We start from the raw sequence: 27,127 nt of genomic DNA on the forward strand, positions 1-27,127 counted from the left end.
TTGAAAGAAAAATAAAGAGAGAAAGAAAGAAAGGTAACCTAGTCATTAACAAAAGAAAGAAAGAAAAGAAAGAAGGAAAGAAAGAAAGGTAACCTAATCATTAACAGTAGTAAACAGCAGAACTAGGATTTCATCACAATACATTTTTCCACCCACTACATCCTTTTCCAGCCCATTCATGACCTCATATTCTCTTACAAACCCCATGTAAGGAAAACATTGCCAATCAAATTAATATTACACAATTTCAGAGTTGTAACGGGATCTATAGAAAGAGTTCAGATGTTTGCTTTAATGGCAGGTAGATGGCCTGTCCAGGGGGCGTGTGGTTAGTTAGGGTGGACTCCAGGCTTCATAAGCCAGGCACGGTGATTAAGTCGGGCATTAGACCTCTTGGGTTCAGGTCCTGGATCCATGCCTACCTGGCTCAGACCCTGGGCAAATTACTTAAGTCATCTGTAAGACAGGCATCTCCCTGGTGGGGTTGCTCAGAGGAGTAAATGAAATAATCCACAGGAAGTGCCCAGCTCAGCAAGGTGCAGAGTCAGAGCTCACAACACGTCATTACATACTTTGAGGCCGGGGTTTTTCCTCATTCGCAGCCTTCCCATCCACATGTCGGTCAGCAGCATCTGGCTACAGGTGTGAGCGATGAAGTCCCGGTGTTTGGCCGCCACCGCCAGCTTCAGGCAGGTGGAGTTGCTCCAGTTCTTGAGCTCATAGGTCAGCAGTTTCATGGCGATCTGCTCATCATGCTTATAGGACTGGTCTAACAACTCCACTGCAAGCTGGCCGAAGTCTCTGGAGGGAAAGAAACCAGCCAGGGCTGAAGCTGCAGTGGCCATACACTCTTTGTTAGAGAGACGTGTCCACAGGGACATCATGGAGCCACAGGACTCAGAATCCTTGATTTCCAGTATTCTGCGGTTGGGAAGCTCATGGGGTATGTCCCCAGATGGGAATGGCTGAGACCAGGGCTCTGTGTTCAGTCATGTTGGGGGACTGACTGCTCCTGCTGCAAATGGACTTTAAGGGTTTTTTTTTTTTTTTTTTTTTAAGATTTTATTTAATTGACAGACAGCGATCACATAGTAGGCTAAGAGACAGGCAGAGAAAGCGGGGAAGCAGGCTCCCTGCTGAGCAGAGAGCCCGATGCGGGGCTCAATCCCAGGACCCTGGGATCATGACCCGAGCCAAAGGCAGCAGCAGCTTAACCCACTGAGCCACCCAGTGCCCCTGCAAATGGACTTTAGAATGACACCACATTTGCCCTCAGGTCTCTTGGAAAAGGGATGGAGACAGAAAGGGGAGCAAAGTCCCTGTGACAACGGAAGTCAGAATATGGCTACCTTCTATGGAGTGTACAGGTGGACTTTGCAGGGGGATACCAGGAGGGCTGGTAAGTCTAGGTAAGGTCCTGTTCCTTGACCTAGCTTCTGGTCATACCAGTATGTTGTTTGTGAACACATAGGTTTGTATGGATGCCTTTCTTTGCACGTGAGCAATTATTTCAGTAACACAGTGGTCACAGGAGAATCCAACACTCAGTGCAATGAGAGAGACAGGCTCTAGTTGTCACTGGGGCCTAGAGCAGCCAGGACCCCGTTGTTGGAGGTGGAGGATGGGACATTAAGGGGAGCCAACCAGAGGAGAAGGAGAAGTTGAACTACAAATATACAAATTTTTTTAAAGATCTTTTAAAAAAAATTATTTACTTGAGAGAGAGTGAGCGAGAGAGAGAGCACAGAGGGAGAGGAAGAAGCAGACTCCCCACTGAGTTGAGATCCCAAGACCCTGGGATCATGACCCGAGCTGACGGCAGACGTTTAACTGACTGAGCCACCCCGGCACCCCTGTAAACATAAAACTTATTCCATTTTCTGCATGACATTCCAATACTCAATGGCAGTCATAAACATTCCCTGTTCCTTCAACATTTTTCATGGAATGTTAAGATAAAGATAAAGTTCCAAAGTGATCGCCCTTCACGAAGTTTTTGTTTCTCCATTTTTTGTAAGATTTCATTCCAATGATGAGCTGAAGATACAGAAGGGAGGAATTATGTGTGGGGGAATGGCCTTCCCTGTTCCCTGTAAAGGAATGCTTTCTAGCCGCAGGTCCTAAAAGTTGTAGGGTGACATATCACCATGAGAATCCTCCAGGAAGCAGAGGGATGGTGTTTACCAACCCACTGAGACAGGGGAATACCGCCCTATTTCTTTAGATAACTTGAATTCCCAATATTTAGAAATCTAGTGATTTTGGAAATCACTTTATCTAATTTTATTAGAAAATAAAAGCAGGTCGCCTCAGAAAAGAAAGATGTTAGATGTTGGCAGAGTTGCCTGTGTAGGCCTCAAGTTCCTGGGTCTATAAAGTTGTATTGGGACTTCTGGGTTTTGGTTCTGCACGTAAGCGGCTTGGAAGTGACCAGTCTGTCCTCAGAATAAGTGAAAAGCTGCACAAACTGAAAATTGACAGCCCTTCTAAACCCATCAGAGAATTGAGATCACAGCACACACTGCTGCTCCCAAAACTGCAGAGACAGACAGAGAAATAAGTCAGTGTGCCCTGTTTCTTAACAAGGCCTGCCAGAAGAAGAGTTAGCCATAGACTAACTTACTGGGGTATTATGAGAGCCTAATTGTCCTGGGAGAAGGGAAATACCCAACTGCAGGATCCTCTGGCTGTCCTGTCCCACCTAAATGAGAGAGGGAGCACTTGGGAAAGTCAAATTGAGAGGTAATGTCACTAGAGTTGTACTCCTCTGTGTGTTTCAGTGTGGAAATCTGTTTCACTGTCTTTGCCTTAACATTATGTTTCCATAGTTCCCATGAGAGGGCAGTAAAAAAAAACAAAACAATGGCAGTCTAGAAATACCTCAGAGAAACAGAAGGAAAAATATTGGCATGATGGACAAAGTGATTTATGACCAAGCTTTCAACATAATGGGACTTAAGTGAGAAATGCATTTGCCACTCTCCCCCAAGGGGACAGATCCTCAGGACAATAGTCACTCCCAGTTCTTAAACTCCCTCGAGACACTCACTTTGAGTTGTTGTCCAGATCCTGGGAGATATCGTCCACCAGCTCGCTCTCGGAGGACTCGTGGGCCATTGACTTGTACAGCTTACAGGCCACAAGGGCCTTGGCCATGCTCTCCTCGCCTCGCTGCCAGAGGAAGACCGCCATTTTCTGACGCTTCATCAGCACGGCCCACACCATCAGCTCGTGGAAGGGGTACTGGAACCGACTCACGGCAGGGTCATCCACGTCGATGTCAATCTCTTCCTCCTTCTTCTTCTTTTTCTTCTTCTTCCCTTTGGCTGGAGGCTCATCATCCTGAGGGGAAACAAGCACCTTTTTTCACGGTTCTGTCCTAAGTGCACAGCAAAGGATTGCATGACTACCAAAAAAAGGAAAACCCCTTTGTCAGCGGTAATAAAGAGATTTTGTAAATATATCTGAGGTTCCCAGTCAGTATATTAATTCTTGTGGAAAGAAGGACATGTCTTTATTATAATAAGGAAAACACCTAAACACAAAATAGACTGAAAAGGCATGCTAGAGTTTGATGACTTTATACATCTGGGTTGGCAGGTGTTTGTTTGTTTGTTTGTTTTCCCACAAGCCTTTAAAAATTGAGGGGATACAAATAGCAAGTATAATGGGCATGTGGAAGAACCCTCTTACACTGTTGGTGGGAATGCAAGCTGGTGCAGCCACTGTGGTAAACAGTATGGAGGTTCCTCAAAAAGTTAAATATAGAGCTACCCTATGACCCAGTAATTCCACTGCTGAGCATTTACCCAAGGAAAACAAAAGAACTAATTTGAAAAGATACACGTATCCCTATATTTATTGCAGTATTATTTACAATAGCTAATATGTGAAAGCAACACGTGTCCATCAACAGATGAATGAATAAAGAGGTGGAATTTACACACAGTGCAATATTACTCAGCCATAAAAACGTATGAGATATTGCCATTTGCAACAACGTGGATGGACGTAGAAGATATGATGCTAAGTGAAATAAGGCAGACAAAGTAAGACCAATACCACATGATTTCACTTACACGTGGAACCTAGCAAACAAAACAAACAAATAAGCAGACAAAGAAAAATCCCAGACTTATATACAGACAAAAATCTGGTGGTTGCCAGAGGGGATGATGTGGAGGGATGGGTGAAATCAGTGAAAGGGATTCAGGCGTACAAACTTCCAGTTATAAAATAAGTAAGTCATAGAGGTGGAAAGTACAGAATAGGCAATATAGTCAATAATGTTGTAGTGACATTGCATGGTGACAGATGAGGATAACGCTTATTAGGGTGAGTGCGGAGAAACATATAGGATTGTTCAATCAGGGCGCCTGGGTGGCTCAGTGGGTTAAGGCTCTCTGGCATCAGCATCGGGCTCTCTGCTCAGCACGGTGCCTGCTTCCTCCTTTCTCTCTCTCTGCCTGCCTCTCTCCCTATTTGTGATCTCTGTCAAATAAATAAATAAAATCTTAAAAAAAAAAAGAATTGTTGAGTGAGTCGTATATGGGAAACTAATGCCACATTGTGTGTCAAACATACTTCAATAATAAATTTTTGAAAAAGCCTGAGGACATGCTACAAAACTGAAAGAAGGAATACACTAAAACACAAACAGCATCACGGGAGAGGTAAAGTTTATTTTCTTGGGGAAGTCTCCCAATATCAATGTCAGACATAGGTGACCAGAGATGAATAGGACAATGTAGAAGGAGAGAGAGAAAATTGTTGTAGGTTTTCCCTCTCCATGTTTAAATGAGCTTTGTCCTTTCACGTGTGTGGTGCAGAGGGAAGGCCAAAATTTCCATTTCCTCAAGGGATGATGAGGGACTGTTCTGAAAATAGAACAGGATCCAAAAGAAAGGTGGGCCATGACAGGGAGAATCGGGGTGAACCTGGGAGCAAGATTAATTAGATGGGCTCAGATTACTGCAGGCTAAGACTTCAGTACTCAGCGGTATAACAGACATGGATATTTATTCCTTTGCAAACAGCTTTCCCATCAATTACCTACACTTATTCTTCAATGGCTCAGAGATTGTGAATTTCTTCCATTCCCTCAGATGAGGAAGTTGTGGCCCAAAGTCTGAATAACTTGCCCATATTCACACAACTAGAGTGGCTGGGTTGGAGGCCTGGCCCTCCAATTCTTATCATGCGTTATTCATGACTGACCTAATTGTTATAGTTTTGTTTTTTAAAAAATTTAATTCAATTTCATTTTTTTCAGTGTTCCAGAATTCATCGTTTATGCATCACACCCAGTGCTCCAAGCATACCTGCCCTCCATAACACCCACCACCAGTATCACCCCACCCCCCGTAAAACTGTTATAGTTTCTTTCTTTCTTTTTTTTTTTTTTAAGATTTTATTTGTTTATTTGACAGACAGAGATCACAAGTAAATAGAGAGGCAGGCAGAGAGAAGAGGAAGCAGGCTCCCTGCTGAGCAGAGAACCCAATGTGGGGCTCGATCCCAGGACCCTGGGATCATGACCTGAGCCGAAGGCAGAGGCTTTAACCCACTGAGCCACCCAGGCATCCCTGTTAGAGTTTCGTCATGAGTTGTAACATTTCTACTGAAACTGCCATACCTTGTCCTGGATTTAAATGTTTTTGTTCTAATTTTCTAAATGGTCACAGTAAAACTATAGTCACAGTAATTTTGTGGATGTTGTTCTATATCTGTTAAAAAATTGCCACATACAAAGGACATGAACAGACACTTCTGCAAAGAAGACACCCAGATGGTCAACAGACGCATGAAAAAGTGCTCCACATCACTCGGTATCAGGGAAATACAAATCAAAACCACAATGAGTTACCACCTCACACCAGTCAGAATGGCTAAAATTAACAAGTTAGGAAATGACAGATGCTGGCGAGGAGGCAGAGAAAGGGGAACCCTCCTACACTGTTGGTGGGAATGCAAGCTGGTGCAACCACTCTGGAAAACAGCATGGAGGTTCCTCAAAAATTTGAAAATAGAGATACCCTATAACCCAACAATCGCACTACTGGGTATTTACCCTAAAGATACAAATGTAGTGATCCGAAGGGGCACGTGCACCCGAATGTTTATAGCAGCAATGTCCACAATAGCCAAACTATGGAAAGAACCTAGATGTCCATAGACAGGTGAATGGATAAAGAAGATGTTGTATATATATATAATGGAATACTATGAAGCCATCAAAAGAAATGAAATCTTGCCATTTGTGACAATGTGGATGGAACTAGAGGGTATTATGCTTAGCGAAATAAGTCAGAGAAAGACAACTATCATACGATCTTTCTGATATGAGGAAGTCAAGAAGCAATGTGGGGGTTTGGGGGGGTAGGAAAAGAATAAATGAAACAAGATGGGATCAGGAGGGAGACAAACCATAAGAGACACTTAATCTCATAAAACAAATTGAGGGTTGTGGGGTGGGAGGAGTAGCAAGAGGGTGGTTGGGTTATGAACATTGGGAAGGGTATGTGCTATGGTGAGTGCTGTGAAGTGAGTAAACCTGGCGATTCACAGACCTGTACCCCTGGGGCTAATAATACATTATATGTTAATAAGTAATAATAATAATGATAATAAAAAACATTAAAAAAAGAAAAAAAATTGCTCCATAGAAATTTAAAAATAAACACAGCTTTCCTTTCTTTTCTTTTCTTTCTTTCTTTTTTCTTTATAGGTCATTTGATACAAATTTTTTCTTTTTTAAAAATTTAATTATATTTATTTTTTTTTAATTTTATTTTTTTGGTGTTCCAAGATTCATTGTTTATGTACCACACCCAATGCTCCATGCAATACGTGCCCTCCATAACACCCACCACCAGGCTCGCCCATTCCCCCACCACAGAGTCCATAGTCTCTCAAGGCTCATCTCCCCCTTCGATTTCCCCCAATTCACTTTTCCTTTCCTTCTCCTAATGTCCTCCATGTTATTCCTTATGTTCCACAAACAAGTGAAACCCTATGATAATTGACTGTCTCTGCTTGACTTATTTCACAGCTTTATTTTCAAGAATATACTAAGTTAGCCCTGCATCAGGCTCCATACTGGGAGCGGAACCTGCTTAAGACTCTGTCCCTCCCTCTGCCATTCTCCAACTCTAAAAAATATATATGTGTGTGTGTGTGTGTATATATATATATATATATATATATATATATATATATATGTATGTATATATATATTCTTAATATTCTTCTAAGAATATTATATATTCTTATATATTCTATATGTATATATTCTTAAAATATATATATATTTAAGAATATACCAAATTAAATAAAAATCCACAGATGGTAATGAAATGTTATAAAACAGAAGCCCTTTAAGCCTACCTTTCAATAATACATAATTCCAAAATACTAATTGCATAAAAATTCTTTTAAAATAGTTTTAAAATTGCTAGAGAGAGGATATAACAAACAAGGAGTTAATTTTCCTAAACTGCTACAAAGCAACAAGAAAAAGAGAAACATCTCAATAAAATAAGAAAAGATATGAACTGGAAGTATAAAGAGAAATGGACACATCCACTGTCACAGTAAAGAGTCCCTGAATGTACTTCACTTCCAAATGAACTTTAAAAAATTCCTAAATATGGAAACAAATTAAATTACATAATTATCAATTTGATCTGACAGCTAAATATAAGAAATGTTTCTAACAAACCAAGAATGCACATGTATTTCCACCATACATGGATCATTAACAAAACCCCACCAGGCATTATACCCCAAGTCCTTTGAGATTTTCTATCTCAACAGATTCCACTACAAATCACATAGTTGACTTATCAAAACTGTCGGATAACAACAGAGGAGTCTACATCTGGAAAAATTTAAATGCACTTCTGGATTTTAAATGCTCTTGGATTAGGGGTGCCTGGGTGGCTCAGTCAGTTAAGTGTTTGCCTTGGGCTCAGGTTATGAACCCAGGGTCATGGGACTGAATCCCTCCTGGAAAAATCCCTGCGCAGTGGGGAGTCTGCTTCTCCCTCTCCCTCTGACCCTCCTGGTCACCCCTCCCACCTCTGTTCTCTCTCTCTCTCTCTTCCAAATAATAATAATGACTTTAAATGCTCTTGAATTAAAGAGGAAATTATAAACAATTTAGAAATAAATGACAATGAAGGTTCTACTTACCTAAACATGTGTGATATGAAAACAATGCTCAGGGAAAAATTTATACCTTTCATATGTTTATTGCAGTAAAGGGAAGATTGAAAATGAGTGAAACTCCCATCAAATGGAGTCTATACAAACAATACGGTAACTGTAGAAAGTATATGGAAGGAATGAATAAAAATGTAGGAGATGCTAATAAGAACAAATCGGAAAAAAATAAAGTTGTTTGATACAGCAAAAATACCATCAAATATGTAGAACAGTTTGGTTAAGAAAAAAACAATAGAAGATATAATTTTAAAAAATCAGAAGGGCATACAATTAAGATATTAAGGAGACTGAAACAATATAATGTAAAGATTTATACCAATGAATTTGAAAATCTAGATAAAATAAATTGTTTTCTAGGAAAGTCTAAAGGTTTTATCTATTTATTTGAGAGCAAGTGAGAGAGAGAATATGCACAAGCAGGGAGGAGGGGCAGAGAGAGAGGGAGACTCAGACTCCCCACTGAGCAGGGAGCCGAGTGTGGGACTCAATCCCAGGACTCTGGGATCATGATCTGAGCCAAAGGCAGATGCTTAACCAACTGAGAGACCCAGGTGCACCCCTCCTTTTAAAAAAAGATTTATTTATTTATTTGTGAGAAAGAGAGAGAGAGGGAGCAAGCAGAGGGAGCAGCGGGCAGAGGAAGAAGCATGCTCCCTGTTGAGCAAGGAGCCTGATGTAGGACTTGATCCCAGGACCCTGGGATCATGACGTTTTCTAGGAGAGTCTAAATGACAAAAATGGACTCCAGAAAATAGAAAGCCTGGGTGGACTCATGAAATGGTTTTGAAGGTGGTGAAAGATATACCTCTTAAAAGAGAAGAGGGTCTAGGCTATTTGGGCGAAACTTCACCCAAAAGATAAACCCTACATGACGTAAAGAACGCAAGAGAATAGGAAATTATAGAAAGTTCCATATTGCAGTCCTTGTAAAACCACAGCTCCATCAACAATGGTGTAACAATGTTAAAATCAGTCTTCACTGTGAACACAGAATTGACACCTTCTACCCTGAGTCCATATAGTAATCGGGATGCTATTTAACTCATGAATATATTTGAGAAGAATCTTAACAATAGTCTTAATTTGCTGTGATATGGTATTCTTCCATTCATGTACACATTTTCATGTCTAGTGCTTTGTTCTTAAGGTTCCTTGTTAAGCTGATTTCTGGGTGCTTCTGTTCTGTTGGGAGAGAACTTTAATTGATTTTCCTGAATTTTCTAGACACAAAATAATATTTTTTGCTGTAATAATTTTTCCTTTCTTTTAAGTATTCTTTTAAAGTAATTATTTTCTCCCCTTGAGGCTTACTCTTTCTTTAACATTTATTTTTTCATGTGGTACAATTTCTAGAAAACTTTAAAAAACTAATGGGGTTCATTATGATGGCAACGATAATGGACATGCTTGTCTTTTTTTTTTTTTGAACATGCTTGTCTTCTTGATGTTAATAAAAATGACTCGAGGGCATTAGTGTTCAGTCATAGATTTCTTCTTTTTTTAAAAAAAAATTTAAATTAATTTAATTTTTAAAAATTTTTTATAAACATATAATATATTTTTATCCCCAGGGGTACAGGTCTGTGAATCATCAGGTTTACACACTTCATAGCACTCACCATAGTACATACTTTTCCTAACGTTATAGATTTCTTCTTACTACATACCTGTATTTTTTAAAAAAGATTTTTAATTTATTTATTGGACAGAGAGGAAATCACAAGTAGGCAGAAGCAGGCAGAGAGGCAGGCAGATAAAGAGGGAGAAGCAGGCTCCCCGCTGAGCAGAGAGCCCGATGCGGGGCTCGATCCCAGGAATCTGGGATCATGACTCGAGCTGAAGGCAGAGGCTTAATCCACTGAGCCACCCAGGTGCCCCTACATACATATATTTTTAATCATACCAGGGGGTATTTTTTATCTCATCACTCTATTTTTTTTCATTCTGTTTCTAGTAAACCTTAAAAAATTAAGGAAACTGTTTTTCAATTCTTCTTTGGCATTTGTTGAAAATGCTCTTTTACCATTTTCCTTCTTTGACTTCTTGATATGATGCAATATACTCAAAACTTTCAATGTTAAATTATATTCGCATTCTTAGAAGACTTTAATTACTTCCTTAGAACTTTTAAAATATGCTGCTGAATTTCTTTCCTATTATTTATGATTTTGAGGGGTTTTTTTGTTGTTCTTGTTTATTCTCTGTTTACTTTTGGAACTATGGCTTTGCTAACTCTATAAAATGAATTAAGTAGTTTTTACCTTTTTTGGAATGCCTACTATCCTTTTCTATAATTTGAGTACACTATCTAAATAAATGGTGGTGTAGGGTAGTGGATCGATCCATTGAAAGTAACCTCCAGTCTACATTAGACAAATACAACACAAAGAGAGCTACATGTATTTGATGAAGATATAAAACCAATGAAAACATGTCATACTTACTTCCATTCCTAGAAGTTTAAGAGCTTTAGGCTGCACAATAAAAGAGGGAAAAAACATCCATTCAATCAGATAACTAATAGTAGTAGCAGTAATGTTAGTAGTACATTGGCAGTGTTGTTAGTAGGGGACAGAATCCTGGGTTCAGAAGTACTTGGTATCATTAACAATTAAGGGAAATACCCAAGGAAAGGAAATGCTGTAATATGGACACTGTTTTTGGACAGCCAAAGTCAGGTAAGGAGAAGGATGTGCAGACACATGACCCAGGTGGAACCAGAGAGGTTCACTAACAGAAACGCAGACATGGAGTTTGTGGGGCTCTGTGGGGAGGGCGAGAGGAGAGCTTCATGGAAGATCTGACATTTGGGTTGGTCTTGTGATCGGCGTGGCGTTTTGATCAGGGGAAAGACATGGCTGGTACAGTAATACAATTCGAGTTTGGCAGAGGTTTGGGGTCTCCCATGACAGCGTGGGACAGCTCTTAGGTTGACAGAGGCTTAGATGCTGTCATCATAAGCTTGGCTGTGATTCCTCAGGTGGTGGAGAACACTGTAAGTATTTGAGCAATGAGTGCAGTGTCATGTCTTTTGCTTTGGAAGATAAAAGTGGCTACAGTGGTAGGATGGATTGGAGAGGGCAGAGACAAGGGAGCCCGGGAGGAAGCCTACTATAGACAAAAGTCAGGGAGCAGATGTGATCCATGGGCCGAGGGCCTGCCTTGCTGAGGGCGGTAAAGGCTGTGGGTAAAACATGGGCATCTCTAGGGACCATGCAGCCTCACACCTGGATAGCTACAGGAGGAAGGACAGGTGTCCTTGGGGATGGGATGATGAACTTGGCTTTGAACAGGCTGAGTTATATTGGAAAGGACAGCAGGGGACCATAGAACAACACAAGTTCATTTTGTTCTACCCTCTTAGGTCCAAACAAGTTGTTGTAAAGGGTCCGAAAGCTCTTCCGGGTATAATTGCAGCGGTATGCCCCGCCCATGAGATACTCCAGCACAAGCCCTATGTCGATGAGGCTGATGTGGTAATCAGGTGGCAGGTTGCCCTAGAAGAAAAGAAGCCGTGTCTCAGGCCTTGCAAGAATGCATTCCAAGTGTGGTCTTCATCACACACCTTGGGCATAAGTGGCCATTCCTGGCTACCAGTTGGGTGCTGATGTATGGAGTGGAGCATTAAACAATATTCAGTCTATTACCATATGACTGAAGGAGATGAGGGGGTAAGCCATACTTCAGAAAATGGGTTCAACTTTCCCAGTGAGAAGAGTTAGAAACCCATGAGAGTGCAGGGTAGAGCCCTGGGCTTGTCCATGGGCTGGGTCAAAATGGCCTGCAGCGTGCCCGTGTAGACACAGAGGAGAGAGGCTGCAGCTGGCCTGGGACCTCCTTTGTGAGAGCAGATGAGTCATGCTGAGAAGGTGCTTTGATAGCTGCTTGCCAGGGAGAAGCCCGCTTTAGGAGCCTGGAGTCCAGCTTTCGTGCTGAAGGAGGAAGTGACCCACATGACGGGAAGGAGGACTAGATAGGAGGCACTGGGAAGAGTATCCTTGGGGCTGGGAATTTCTTAGAGAAAGCTCCACATGGTGCCCTGTGACTTTTGGGGGGACAAAGTATCTGGTGTGACTGGGAGTCCGTGAAGGAGCAGAGTGTTTCAACAAAATACAACAAGGTATGTTGAGACGAGGTTGGCCAGTCATTGGCGTTGCTGGACAGTTGACTTACACAGGGGGCAGAGGGGACCAGTGGGTTGTAAGGATTTTTGTTTTCTATTATTGATGGTTTAATTTCACATGGCTGAAATGATGGTGGGAACCCAGGGTTCGCGTGCAGATTACACATTCCAAATGTCCTCCCTTTACTTCAGAACTGGCCACATTTACCGAATACTTCACTCAGTAGAAACTTGCATTAACAAGTTTGTGCAGCTTCTGTCTGGATTCTCCACCTTATCCCGAATGCCGTTTGCAAAGATAAGGAGACACAGCCCTGCCCTCTGGGAGCTCACTGTTCTAGAGGAGGGGCAAAGCCACAAACCCTGAGTCTGGCCCTGAACTCCTGAACTCTGGGTGGGTGAGAGGGTAAGCAGGGACCTTCTGTAGGAGGCACACGTGAGGGGGCTAGAAGCAGGAGGGGCAGAAACTGCAGGGGACAAGGAGGAAGGACCCTGCAGACAGGAGCACTGCATGGGCTCCCTGGCATGTGTACCCCGTGGTGGGGATGTGATGGGAAAGAGTAGGGGATATTGACAAACTGGGCCAGGGGGGTACAATTTTCTTGGAAGACCTTGAACTTCATGAGATTTTGGAGGATTTTAAGTCGGGGAGTCCTGTGTCTGGGATGGTCATGGAGTGTGGGGCCGGAGGTGGAAGCCATTTAGGTGAGACACGGTTGGGTCTGAACTTGGGTAGCTGCGGCTTTTGAATGTTTGCTCTCCCTCATCTAAGAGATTTGGGAAATCAGATTCCTGATGGAGGAAGCAAGGGTACTGGTCCCTCTTGGTTCCCAGACCCACCAATAATTTACTGATCCAATGAATGTCTGTAGAAACTGAATTCTTGTATTCTTAGAAGTAGACATTTGTATAAAGGATGGCCAGACTATGCAGGACTCTGAAAACTCTCTTCTCTCATTTGAATTATTTTCTCTTGTTCAGAATATGAATACACGTTCCATGCTTTGCAAGCCAGGGACTGCATCCTCGAGAAATGAATCACTCACACCTTAACTCAGTCTAATCCTGTAGCCTGTGGCGACATGACAGAACAGGGAGCGGCCAAGATCCTACATGAACACACACTCTAGTAGTTAGCAGCAGTGGAAAGAGGAGGAAACATCTATCACTCACTAATGAGAGAACAGGAAGGACGACTGCTTCGGTCCACAGAACACACACAGTGACATGAGGCATGTTCCTTCTGGAAGCTGGCTCAGTGAAGGAGAGAGCCGCGGATCTTAAAGGAGATAACAGAACAGGAGACTCCACTGACAGATGCGAGCTCAGGTCAGGGGTAAGACGACGCTCCCTGGCTGTTGCCCCAGGCAATGGAAATGGTGCCAAGACGCTGTAACCAACAGTCATTCATCATGAGCCTAGCATGTGTGTGGATGAACATGAAACGTGAAAAAGATATATTACTTTTAAGGAAGTTCTTTTATGGAGAGAGGAGCTCCTTTTTTCTGATGCCACCAATAATAGGAAAATTGCTTTATAAATGTAAAAATTGCTTTATAAAACGTCTTATGGAAGGACGCCATTGGGTAGGAAGTGCAAAATGGCAGACTGACCTTTTTTACATCCCTCACCAGCAAATGAAGTGTGTTCGGTGGACCCAGCCTCTGAAAGAGAAGCGTTCAGCCATGTTAAATGTGTTTTTCTCTTGAGTTCTTGGAGCTAAATCCTACCCGACTCAGTAGAAGTAATGACGTGTGAGAGCTGGACTGTAACCCATGATCAGTAAGTCTTTTCTACAAGATAGGACCGGTTGGGGTAAAGAAGTACCCAACGTTCAAAAGATACGTTAACTGCTTTCTTCTGGTTTTGTTTTTTTTTTTTTTTTTTTAAGATTTTATTTATTTATTTGACAGAGAGAGATCACAAGTAGTTGGAGAGGCAGGCAGAGAGAGAGAGAGAGAGGGAAGCAGGCTCCCTGCTTAGCAGAGAGCCCGATGCGGGACTCGATCCCAGGACCCCAGGATCATGACCTGAGCCGAAGGCAGAGGCTTTAACCCACTGAGCCACCCAGGCGCCCCACTTCTGATTTTTTCTAAAGAGCCTCTTCTGGTGTGCAATATTGTGTGAGAAATTCAGCAAGGACCAAACAAGTGCTAAGGACTGTTTTCACTGTGAAAAACTTCAGAATGGGGACAGGGAAATGTAAATTCTCAAAATCCACATTGTAATAATAAACACCAAGAGGATTTCGCCCGTAGACTTGGATTCTCAGATAGTAGAGCTCTTTGCTGGGAAAACTCGGGGAAAGCTTAGTTGTCCATTGTTCACTGAAGCTGCTTAAAAAAGTGGGGGTCCCGGGGCACCTGGGTGGCTCAGTCGTTGAGCATCTGCCTTGGGCTCAGGTCGTGGTCCGGGGATCCCCAGATCAAGCCCCGTGTCAGGCTCCCTGCTCAGCGGGAAGCCTGCTTCTCCCTCTCGCACTCCCCCTGCTTGGGTTCCCTCTCTCACTGCCTCTCTCTCTCTCTGTGTCCAATAAATAAATAATCTTAAAAAAAAAAAAAACCGGGGGTCCCACAGAACTGCTCACCCTGGGGAACTTTTCACTCTGCTAATGATTTAGGAAGCTAGATTCCCTCTTTGTATAAACTTCAGATACCGCACCTGGGTTCTTACTGAAGCTGTCTGGTGAGGCAAGGTTGTAGCTGGTAAGGATGTGAACCTAAGCTGTGGCCCGCATGGGAGAGAACAGTCACCTGCCATTAAATGATGCCCCCCACCCCCGCCACTAAAACCAGTGGTCCAGTTACTCTATGCTCATTTGAAGGGCAGTAATGCAAACCAGGCACTGCGGATGAATACCATCACAGGGCAGCTCCCCACGGCCCTCCCTCCTTCTGGAACACTCACCGTGTTGTAAAGCTCTTCCAGCCTCGGGATGGTGAGAAAGTGCTGCATGTTCACACCGTTTTCAATCAGGAGCTTCACGAAGTCCACTCGATCTAAGACCAGAGCATCCAGCATGGCTTGTTCCAGAGCGTTCACCTGGACGAAGCAACCAGAGGGGTCCCTGAGCGGCCTCCCAGAGGGATTCCAGCAGGAAGCCGGCAGGAGGCATCTGGGAAAATGTAGTCGGACCTTACAGCGTGCTGGACCTGGTTCTCTTTGCTGTCCGTCTGGACTAAACATGCCCCATGTCCCCTCTTTTTCCTCAGTGTGGCCCCTACATTTCCTATCCAAGTATCGAAGCTTGGTAAAAGGAAAAAAGTAAATGCTTCTCTCCTCTTCAAAACGAATTGAAGGAGGATTCTAAACTAGAGCCAGACTGGTATTGTTGCTCTCTCCAGTTCCGATTTTGTTTTAATTAAAATTGAGCTTATTTGCTTTTCTTTTGAAATAAAGATGGGAAAGAAAAACCCCGTAAGCTGTAGCATTCTTGGCAAAATGCAGCTAATTCAGTACTCGCATGTCCGAGCTCTGGACTCCATAAACAGTGTATTCAGAAGTGGTGGGTTGTAATAGTTTAGATGCTGTTATCCATTGCGTGTGCCTCTGTCCTTTAATAATGACAGAAGCTGCAGCATTCGGTGTAGTGTGAGGCCTTCTGGAGAGAGCCGCTGGGAGGGTTTGCCTAGTTGACTAAGGGTGACTGCATGGTCACTGTGTGGAAATTATGAGCACGCAGCTGCCACCAGCTGTAGTGGCCGTGACAGTGCCAGTCACATGTCACTGCAGCGGCCCTTCCTTGCTCGTGGCCTCAGAGCAGCAGCCCAGGAACATGGTGCCGCATGTGGTTCAGCCTCCCTGCCCAGATGAGTGCTGTTACTCGTACATCCCAATCGTGGGCACCTTCTTCTGGTCCCTGAATGGTGATTGTTTCAGAATAACTGGTTTGTTTCCATATTTTAAGGCATCAGAACACATTCCCCCACAGAGCAGGAATGTCTGGCGTTCGTGAAACCCACCATTGCCTTTTGAAATACGGACACCATCCCATCCCGGGGCTGCCACGGCCTTCCGGGACTCAGGGCCTGTATGGGGCTGAAGCAGAGGCAACAGGGACTACCCCTTACCCTAGAGAAAGAGGGTGACCCACTTGTGATCGCTGTGATCCCGGGAAAGGGGAGCAAAGACTGACGTACCCAGTTGAGCAGCTCGATCTTCCGGGGGTCAGTTTCCTCCTCCACCTCCTCTTTCACTTTCCCTTTCTTCTTGCCCTTTCCTTTCCCTCTTCCCCCCTTGGTGGTTGCTGTTGGTGGCTTCTTTTCCTTCTCCGTGACCTTGTTATCAGTAGGAGGGGCCAGGCTTCCCAGGGGCTGCAGTCCACAGCAAACAGAGTTGGGAAAAGATGTTAAGGCTGCCCCTTGTCCCAAGACAGTTGCACGCCCCCGCTCCGGGTGCACACACATGTGCACATGCATGCACGTATAAGCACACAGGCACCAATGCACAAACTTGCACACACATGCATATGTGCGCACACACGCACACACACACACCTGCATTGGCACACTCAGTCATTGCAAATCTGCCACCCGCAGGAGGCAGCCCTGATACCATCAACCTCTGTTACCTATGGGCTTGAGGAAGCACATTTATGTCTTTCAAGTAACTGACATTTTGAATCATGTGTGTTTTTGCTGAGAGGTAGGTTCAAAGATACCAAAGGGAAGTTGCTCATTTTAAAGGAGAAAATGACTGTTGAAGGGATCAGAGACAATGGGTATGTCTGGTATTCCTGAGGATGCCTCTTTGGCTCGAACTGTGACAGAGCTTCTTGGTGGGTAAAGAAGGCCTCCTGGGGGGTTACGGAGCTGTATGGAATGTGGCGACAGACGGAGTGCATCAAGGGAAGAATGTTGTTTCACTCAGAGAATAGGAGGGACTGCAGAGGTGGGACCCGGCCCCTGGGCCTGCCTTCTGGTCACATGGAGAGCATGGTGGGGTTGGGGTGGGGGGAAATGGCTCTGGGGCAGAGTGACACCAACATTGAAACAAAGCTTGTTGTCTTATCTTGCTAGACTTGCCCTGTCCGCGTGCCAAGTCTCCCCCCACACACACTCCGCTCCACAGACTCTATGCTCCTGCTTTGCATCTTCCCATGCCTCTGGCCGTGGCCATGGATGGCTGTTCTGGTGCCACGGTACAGGTGTGTCCAAGTGCCTCTCATGCTGGGCTTTTAGCGCATCTGACTCTGCTGCCTGTTTGCTCCTCAACCCTCTTCTCCCTGCTTTCTCAGGCACTGCTTGTTCTGGCTTTCCTGTCTGGCCACTGCTTCTCAACACAGGTGGTAAATGCTGAGGGTCTTTTATTTTATTTTATTTTTTTTAATTAATTATTATTATTTTTTAAGATTTTATTTATTTATTTGACAGACAGAGATCACAAGTAGACAGAGAAGCAGGCAGAGAGAGAGGAAGGGAAGCAGGCCCCCTGCTGAGCAGAGAGCCCCATGTGGGACTCGATCGTAGGACCTTGAGATCATGACCTGAGCTGAAGGCAGCGGCTTAACCCACTGAGCCACCCAGGCGCCCCGATGCTGAGGGTCTTTAGGGCTCTGTCCTCAGCCCCCTTCCTTTCTTCTGTACTTCCCCTCAACAAGTTTGTCGAGGCCCATACTACCAGTCCCCATGCATTTGCCCACGACCTGTCCTTTCTAACCTCGGTTCTTGTCTCTCCCTGGAGTTCCTACCATCAACTTAGCACCTCCACTTGAACACCTCAAAGCCCTTTCGGCTCATCATATCCGAAACCACACTCAAAACCACCCCCTCCAACCTACTCGTCTTCCAGTGTCCTTCAACTCAATGAAGTGGCTAGTCAGAGAATAAAGGCTGATTGCTGACATCTCACTCCCCACAAGGCCCTCTTCCATGATTAAACAGCCTCTAAGTGCAATTGTGTTCCATGTTAAATGTTACATTATTCTGTCCCATTCTTGACTTCTGACTCTGCTCTAGCTCAAGGTGATGGCTCTCTCTTGAATCATTTCAGTCGCTTATTAACAAGGCTCCTTCCATCTGCCATTGTACCCACCCAATGCATTTTCTGCATTAAATCCAGAATGATCCTAAAAATGTAAATGAGACCACGTAACTCTCCCGCTTAAATCCTTAAGTGGGGCAGGCCAGAGGCCAGAGATCGGACTGAGGACACCATGCATGTTGTGTGGATGAATGTCCTGGCTGACTCTTCAGGCAAACAAGACTATTATAATCCTCAAGAAAAAGTGACACAGCATTCAACAAATAGTGCTGGGGAAACTGGGCATTCACATGCAAAAGAATGAAGCTGGACCCTTATCTATTGTCTTATATAAAAAATTAACCCAAAATGAATCAAAAACTTAAATGTAAAAGCTAAAACTACAAAACTATTGGAAGAAAAACGAAGCCAGAGTTTCATGGCATTGGATTTGGCAATGACTTCTTGGATATGGTGCCAAAGGCAGTGAAAGAAATGATAGGCAAATGGGACTTTATCAAAATTAAGAACTTGTGCATCAAAAGACAGTATCAGCAGAGTAAAGGCAACACACTTAATGAAGATAATATTTGCAAATCTCATATTTTATAAGAGATTCATATCTAGAATTTATAGAGAACTCCTAAAATTCAACAGCAACAAAACCCATACTGACTCAAAATCAAGAAAAGAACTTGAATAGGTATTTCTTAAAAGAAGATCTGCAAATGCCCAAGTACACGAAAAGATCCTCAAAATCATTAATCCTTAAAAAAATGCAAATCAAAACCACAATGAGAGGATCCTTATCAAAAACAAGTGTTGGCAAAAATGTGGCAAAATCAGAATCTTTGTGCACTGTTAGAAGAAATGTAAAATGATGCAGCTGCCATTGAAAAGTTCGGCAGCTTATAAAAAAATTAAAAATAGAATAACCATATGATCCAGCAATGCCATTTCTGGGTATATATCCAAAATGGTTGAAAACAGGGTCTCAAAGAGGTATTTGTACACCCATGTTCATAGCAGTGTTATTAAAAATAGCCAAAATGTGGAAGCAAGCCAAGTGTCCATTGATGGATGAATGGATAAGAAAATGTGGTCTATACATACAACAGAATATGAGTAAGCCTTAAAAAACGAGGAAATCCTAATACATGCCAGAACAGTAATGAACCTTGAGTATATTAAGCTAAGTGAATTAAATCAATCACAAAAGGATAAATACTATATGATTTCTCCTGTGTGAGGTGCTTAACGTGGTCAAATTCATAGTGACAGAAAGTAGAATGGAGTGCCAGGGGCAAGGGTAAGTAGGAAACGGGGAGTTATTGTTTCACAGGTATAGAATTTTAGTTTTACAAGATGAAGAATCTGTGGATGGATGGTGATGATTCCACTACAATATGAATGTATTTAATGTCACTAAACCATTCTCTTTCAAAATGTTTAAGATACTCACTTTTATTTAAACGTCTTTTGCCCCAATAAACAGATTGGGTGGAAAAAAACAAAAACAAAAACAAGATGACACAGCATTTGAGGTAACAATGGGCAAAAGACCAAAAGGAATAACACAAATCGCCAGCCGTCTTATTGGGAAGAGCTTCAAGCATCCCTATGGGGAATTCACGGAGGAGAAACTTAAGTCAACGACCAACAACCAGTTGACAACCCTTCAGTGAATCATCCTAAAGTGGATCCTCCAGCCTCAGTCAAGCCTTTGAATGACTGCAGCCCAAGACAATGGCTTAATTACAGTCTCATGAGAGCCCCTGAGCCTGAACTATCCAGCTGAGCCATTCCCAAATTCCTGACCCACGGACACAGTGTGAGATAATATTTTTTGTTGCTCAAAAAAAGAGATGTCCTTAAGTTGTTCCCTAAATTCTTGGCCCCATCCTTCTGCCCTATACCAGGTCTGCAGCACTCTGTAATACACAGCTCCTGGTTGACCTGCGGCCTCCTCCCGAGTCACCCCCTGCCCACTCTGCATTTTAGCCACACTGGTCGTTTTTCCTTCTTCAATAAATTATTTGAAAATGTCCAGTTCTTTCTTGCTTCAGGCCCTTTACGCGCTCTTCTGCCTGTATGGACGGTGCTCTCCCCTCAGTCTTCACCAGCCAGCATCTGTTCTCCTGACAGGTCTCAGTGTTAGTTCACTTTTCCTGCATCAGGTCTTCTCTGGTGTCACAATAAAAAGTAGCCCTCCCATCTCCCACATTCTGTTTCATGGGCATGTGCATTTTTCCTTCTTAGCAATTACTATAATTTATAATCCAGTATAATCCAGTATCTAGTCATTCAATGATCTGTTTCTTATCTTTTCTTGCCCTCTCTCCCACAGCATGCCCACACCAGCATCACACAGAGACTTCTGTAATGGCTGTGGCAGGTCTGTTTTATTTACGCCTGTCTCCCCAGAACCCAGCACATGGTCTAGCACACAGGAAGTTGTTGATCAACTTTTGTTAAGAGAATGAAGGAGTAAAAATGTGGATTTTTTAAAAGAAGTTTGCTTTGGTTCAAAATAGCCAGAGAAGAGATTTAGTTGTTCTACCATTTGCTGCTGCTGGGTGAATGAGAGGAGCAGAATCCCTCCTAGTCTCTTTTAACTTCTGTCTTTGACAGTGGAGAGAATTAAATATGGTATAGATGTGGTCAGGCAACGTAAGAGAATTTCTAGATGCTCAAACAAGCTAACTCATTCTTCCTTCTAGGGTTACACCCTAGGATTCTAAGAGCATGGTTGGTAATCTTAGAGGGGTAACTTTTAGCCTGGGCCAGTCGACTTCTTTATTTTGAGGAGGGGCTTTAGGGGCTTCCTGGGAGGAGGTGGTCAATGGTGGGGGAGGGGGGCTTGGCTCTTAGCTACTATATATGTTGCTGCTTTACTCACGATGCCACTTGTAGAAAGGGTTCTTCTGGAGGAATCCCAAATAATCAGAGAGGTGTGACTGGCTGGAAGGAGGGTAGGAAGGGTACTTGTAACATTTGAGTAGACTGGGAGGAAAGTGAGATGGTAAGTATATTGGGTAACAGAATTTCAATTTGAAATATGTTGATAGGTTGATATGATGGACTGAATCTAGTAAGTTGAGATGTAACAAGGAATGATGTCTTCTACTGGGTCCACCTGGGCCCAAGAACACCTAACCTCAGAACTGCAAGATGTGGTTTATCAGGTGCGAGCATGATGAAACTCGGGAATTTCTGCAGATGGAAACTTAGTACAAGAGAAGAATTATATATTGCTGTATTACTAGCTCCAACACAAGGATGTAGCAGTCCTACTCTGGGCTGCACAAGGTGTTAATTTGGGGGCACTACTCTTTTAAAAGGATATGGGATGGCATGGACCATATCTGGAAGAGGAAATTCCTTTTTGGAACCCTAAATACAGGTTAAATGATCACTTGCTGGGGATGTTGTTCATAATATTTCTTTATTATCTGTGTAATGCCCGTGGGGTCTGTACTGATGTTCCCTCTTTCATTTGTGATATCAATATTCTTAGTTAGCTTGGATAGAGGCTTATTAATTTTATTGATCTTTCCAAATAACTAGATTTTGGTTTTGTTGACATTCTCTATTGATTTCCTGTTTTCAATGTTATTGATTTGTGATTTAATTTTCATTCTAATATAAGCTTTCAATGCTAGAAATTTCCCTCTAAGCAGTGATTTGATGCATCCCACACATTTTGGTAAGTTGTATTTTCATTTTCATTTAGTTGAAAATATTTGAAAATTTGCTGTGAGACTTCTTTGATAGATATGCTATTTAGAAGTATGATGAGTAAACTTGGGAAAATATTTTTTTTAATCCATTTGACAGACAGAGATCGCAAGTAGGCAGAGAGGCAAGCAGAGAGAGAGAGAAGAAGAAGCAGGCTCTCCACTGAGCAGAGAGCCGGATTTGGAGCTTGATCCCAGGACCCTGGGATTATGACCTGAGCCGAAGGCAGAGGCTTTAACCCACTGAGCTACCCAGGCACCCCGGGAAAATATGTTTAACCTCTTGGGAGCATCAGCTTTTTTCCGAACTCTAAAATGAGGACAATCAGATATATTTCAGAGTTCTGAAGGCTGTAATGTTCATGTATGTGAACACATGGGGCAAAACACAGTGTATAATCCAAGCATCAGATACTATCACCAATTGCTGCTTTGAATTTAAGATTCTAGTTCATGTGTTTTACCAAGGGCAAGCCTTTGCCTATAGATGGAAGCCAAATGAATAGTTCTCATCCTGAAAAACAAGCAGACATTTCTTTCTATTTCAGAAATCTCAGGGAGGCTGGCCAAGGTTTGTAGATTTTTGACTTTAAAACGGACAGTGGTCTAGAGGTCCCCAAACCTTTTGCTCGTGGATGCTCAAACTGAGTTGGGCCTATTTCCTTAAAAAAATTGCTAGCCCAAGTTTTTGTGACTCAGTATAAATAAATTGCCTTGTTATATGTTCATATCAAACACTATTCTCTCTCTCTTTGCCGTTGTTGTTTTTAATAAAACCTTTTCACAAAGAGTTTTGTCGGGGAAGTTGTGCTTTTTGTACTTAAAAAAATATAGGTAGAAGAATATTGACAAGTAAATATAATGAATCAGACCCGAGATTGCTTTGTAGTGAACTAATTATCAAGTCCTGCCCACCATGAGTTCTGTGTTGTGTCAAGAATTCTAGAAAAGGGGCGCCTGGGTGGCTCAGTGGGTTAAGCCTCTGCCTTCAGCTCAGGTCATGATCTCAGGGTTCTGGGATCAAGTCCCACGTTGGGCTCTCTGCTCGGCAGGAAGCCTGCTTCCTCCTCTCTCTCTCTCTGCTTGCCTCTCTGCCTACTTGTGATCTCGCTCACAAGTAAAAAAAATATAGATTCACAGCCACATAGTTAATCGAGTGCTTCAACCATTAAAGGAAGATTTTGGAGACCATATACTGCATTGTGGGAGACAAGGATTTTTGGTTCCAGGTTATAGTCTTAATCACGTCTCCTGCTTGTCCATGGAAATAACTTGCAAAAGACTATGATAAAGAAAAATCTATAGGGGCGCCTGGGTGGCTCAGTGGGTTAAAGCCTCTGCCTTCGGCTCAGGTCATGTTCTCAGGGTCCTGGGATCGAGCCCTGCATCAAGCTCTCTGCTCGGCGGGGAGCCTGCCTCCCCCCTGCCCCTGCCTGTCTCTCTGCCTACTTGTGATCTCTGTCTGTCAAATAAATAAATAAAATCTTAAAAAAAAAAAAAAGAAAGGAAAATCTATTTCAAGAAGAGGTAGACAAGAGCTATTAACAAATTTCTGGAAATACTGATGGGTAGTTAAAATCATGGAGAGGAAGCTGGTGCCCAGAAGGACTAATGTGGAAGGGGCAGTAGAGGTGGGACTGGGTTTTTAAAGAATAAGTTTTAGTGCTGGGTGGAAAGCATGATTAGTGGAAGGACTTCTACAGAGCAGGGGACCACACATCCCCTCTCGTAGAGGCTACCAGCCCAGTGGGCAGGTGCAGAATGACGGCATGCCTGAGCTTCATCCCCAAGCAGAGACTGTAGAACAGCTAGCTGCTCAAGAAGTGGAGGGACCTGCTTAGAGAGGCCTGGAACTTCACTGGTCTGTTCCAGTCTGCACAAGGCAAAGCAAAGCTGTTCAGTGACAAAGTAGGCTTCCTACACTAGCCTCATCCCTCTGAAATGGGGATGGACTGGCCAGGATAGGCAACAGAAAAAGACAAGATGAACTTAATGGGAGCAGCTGACCGGGGAGAAAAATAAAGATAATTTAGGGAACAGAAGAGGACTTTAAAAATCCAATTTGTATCTTCAGGGATTGCATTCATGAGATGAAAATAGGCTGGCATGAAAATGGAACTAGCAGGAAGTAGGAAAGCCTAGAGTTGTTTACGACAGGTTCTCATTCTGTACACATACCCCCACGACCCCCACACATACAATCATACTGCACACACGAACACCCTCTTACACACTACACATAGCACACACACACACACACAGATACCATAGGTATATACCACACACATGCGCACACACTAAACCATGCATGTGCATATACCATATACCCCCCCATAACACACACCCATATACATGCTACACAGACACATACACCCTACACCCCAAAGAACACACACACACACACACACACACACACACACACACACACGATTCTCTAGGCCTCCAGGGTACCAGGGAACAGAATTAAAAAAAAAAAAAATGCTGTCCATTGTATTTAATTTTAATGGGCTCTTTTCTTTCTTCTTTTCCTTGAAAAGGGTAAGCCCCACTTCTCACTAGCAAAGATAAAATATTTGCTGTTCATTTCTTCAAGAGCACTGGTTTGAATGTATAATTACGGCTAGTAGCTCTTCCGGCTGGCTCTTTGAAGTTAAATAGCAACATCTCCTAATGATCCTAATGGATTACACATTGGATCATCAGAAACCCCAGATAATTTCCTAAGATCTGTGTCCCGAGGGAGAACATACTGATCTATCGTCTGTACAAGGTCATGGTAAATGGTAGAAAACGAAAAACACTTATTTTCACCGGCCAGCGGGGCCCAAACACAAAGATCTGACTTCGTGCTATGTCCACACGGTTCCAAGCCAGTGCCAAGCTCAGCTGGTCTGGGGCGGAAGCATTGGTTCCTGGAAAGGCAAGAAACGAGTCTCTTGTCACTTGGTGCCTGGACTGTCCTGGTTTGGCAGGTGCTGGACAGTTAGCACAGGCCTCCCGGGGTTGACCCCCCACCCCCCAGAAACCAAGCACTCCTGTCTTTTCTCTTGCCCCTGAGTGTCTACTCAAGCCCCAAAACTAAGAACTTCCTATTCTCACAGAATTGCCCGAGAGGAGGTTGGAGGCAACATCTTTCCCTACCTACTTGGCTTGGTCTCCGTGGAAGGGATGGAGGAGGCACCTGGTGACCCCAGGACCCTCATCTGCAAGAGGCATCTGTCAGGCCAGGACAAGGGGTGCTGTCCCTTCAAGCCAAATGTGAGTATAGGCCAAGAGCAACAGCCCCCAGCTGCAGGGAGACCAGCACAGGACTACTGGGCAGCTGGCCCAATGGTGACATTCTCCTCTCTCATCCCTGCCCCCTTATGGTCCCAGAGTAATCAAGAGGCAGGGAGGAAATGTGTGTCCTGGGAGTGACCCCAAGAGTGGCCAGGTTGCAGCCTATCATTAGGAGCGGGATGGGGAAATTGAACACAACACTGTGGGATGCAGTGATAACAAATGAAAAATGGTTCGTGGTCACCTCTATGACGAAATCCTTAATGACAGACAAATAGAAACTGGTCTGACTTCAGCCATCACAGGCCACTTGGACTCATAGAAAATACCCCTTCCCAGGAAACCCATCGTGAACCTGGTCATTCCCCATGGCTTCACACTGAGATAACTCTAGGCAGCCTGACGGGCTCGGGAGCCTATCACCAATAGACACAGTTCCTGGCAGAAGAGGGAGTGGGGTTTCTGGTCATGAGCAAAGCCCCAAGTGAGGCCAGTACCAAGAGGCCAGGAGTTGCTGTTTCCTGAGAGCTCACCTTTCAACAGGGCAGTTAAAATTGCCATCTCGATGTCTTGCTGACCCTCGGCACCCATTCTAAACACGGTGACCTGAAAATGAGTTAATCATGAGAAGACTAGGTAAAGTCAAGCCGCAATTGAGAGGGCGAATTTTTGAGGGGGGTGTTTTTGAAAAAGGACCATAGAGCCTGACATGGGATACAATGAATCAGAAAGTGCATTAATTTTAAACCAGGTGCCTTTCATCTACATGAGGCACAACCTTGCTCATCCAGGCTCTGAGTCCTTGCCTGGGTCCCTGTTTTATTATTTTACCCAATCGGCTTCAATAGCCCCGGAGAGGAAAGAGCTCATTCAGGATCTGTGTACTCCATTATCTAAATCGCAATTGGAGATGACACAATCATTTATACTCAGAAATGTGCCCCATTCGTAGGAAATTTGTAGATTTGGAATTTTGTGCGTATTCCTCTACCAGCATAATTAGGGAGGGCAAGGAGTGGGAAATAATTACTGTATTTGTAAAGTGAAGGGATAGAATTTTGTAAGCACACCTAAAAGGGTGTGTTTGTCACTCCTCAAGACTTGACATACAATTAATGTCATGAGCCTCAGAAGTGGCGTGATGTGGCATGGGGTCACGTGATGTTTGCCAGGATCTGAAAGAACCCGGTCCCTCTTTTGCGCATGCGTAGTCTGCTTCCATCACGTGGGCATAACGGCCAATTTGGTAGGGATTTGTAAACTGGCCCTTGGCAAAGCCTGAACTAAAATATGAGCCAGTCCATCACGCACACATGGGCAGAATTAGCAAGGAAACATAAAATTCTCTCTGCGGAGCTGGCTTGGACATAAACTGAAGACACTTACGAGTTCTTTCTTTTTCATGCACTCCATTATAATTGCAAACAGCTGATGCGATTGTGTCTTGTTGTAATTAAATGTTTTCTGAATGGTAACTAGAAGCTGATCCTTGAGGGATTCATTTATTACCCTGTTTGAAGGAAATGCAAAAGAGAAGAAAACAGCACGAGTTAAATCTGTACGTGAATAGATCAGAGAACTCTAGGTCGGTCTGGTGTCTTTGAGTTGAAACTTTACCACTGGCGGCTCTCCCAGGCTAGGAGACAAAAGGGGACCACAGTCAAAAACTGCATTCACATGTGTCCTAAATTCCAGACTCGTTGAAAACCTTATAAGGGAAAATGAAGTTGGAAGAGAGCATATTCCCCCAGAGAAAGAATTCTGTAAGAAACATCATGCCCTTGACAGCTCCCTCACATGC

The 27,127-nt window shown here is 43.5% G+C and overlaps 1 protein-coding gene across 1 annotated transcript in view; it reads right to left on the reverse strand.

The window, feature by feature from the left end:
* The window catches only part of TRPM1 (transient receptor potential cation channel subfamily M member 1), a 104,987-nt gene that overhangs the window by 40,748 nt on the left and 37,112 nt on the right, over positions 1 to 27,127 (reverse strand). The window contains exons 9-18 of the mRNA XM_059183364.1: positions 26,713 to 26,836; positions 25,860 to 25,932; positions 24,859 to 24,959; positions 16,489 to 16,662; positions 15,257 to 15,391; positions 13,963 to 14,013; positions 11,583 to 11,723; positions 10,671 to 10,700; positions 3,050 to 3,342; positions 573 to 801 (exon numbers count right to left, since the gene is read on the reverse strand). Of these exons, the coding sequence (XP_059039347.1) occupies positions 573 to 801; positions 3,050 to 3,342; positions 10,671 to 10,700; positions 11,583 to 11,723; positions 13,963 to 14,013; positions 15,257 to 15,391; positions 16,489 to 16,662; positions 24,859 to 24,959; positions 25,860 to 25,932; positions 26,713 to 26,836 (1,351 nt within the window). The remainder of the gene's footprint in view (positions 1 to 572; positions 802 to 3,049; positions 3,343 to 10,670; positions 10,701 to 11,582; positions 11,724 to 13,962; positions 14,014 to 15,256; positions 15,392 to 16,488; positions 16,663 to 24,858; positions 24,960 to 25,859; positions 25,933 to 26,712; positions 26,837 to 27,127) is intronic.

This window comes from Mustela lutreola, chromosome 7, assembly GCF_030435805.1.
Source record: "Mustela lutreola isolate mMusLut2 chromosome 7, mMusLut2.pri, whole genome shotgun sequence".
Classification (NCBI taxonomy): Eukaryota; Metazoa; Chordata; class Mammalia; order Carnivora; family Mustelidae; genus Mustela; species Mustela lutreola.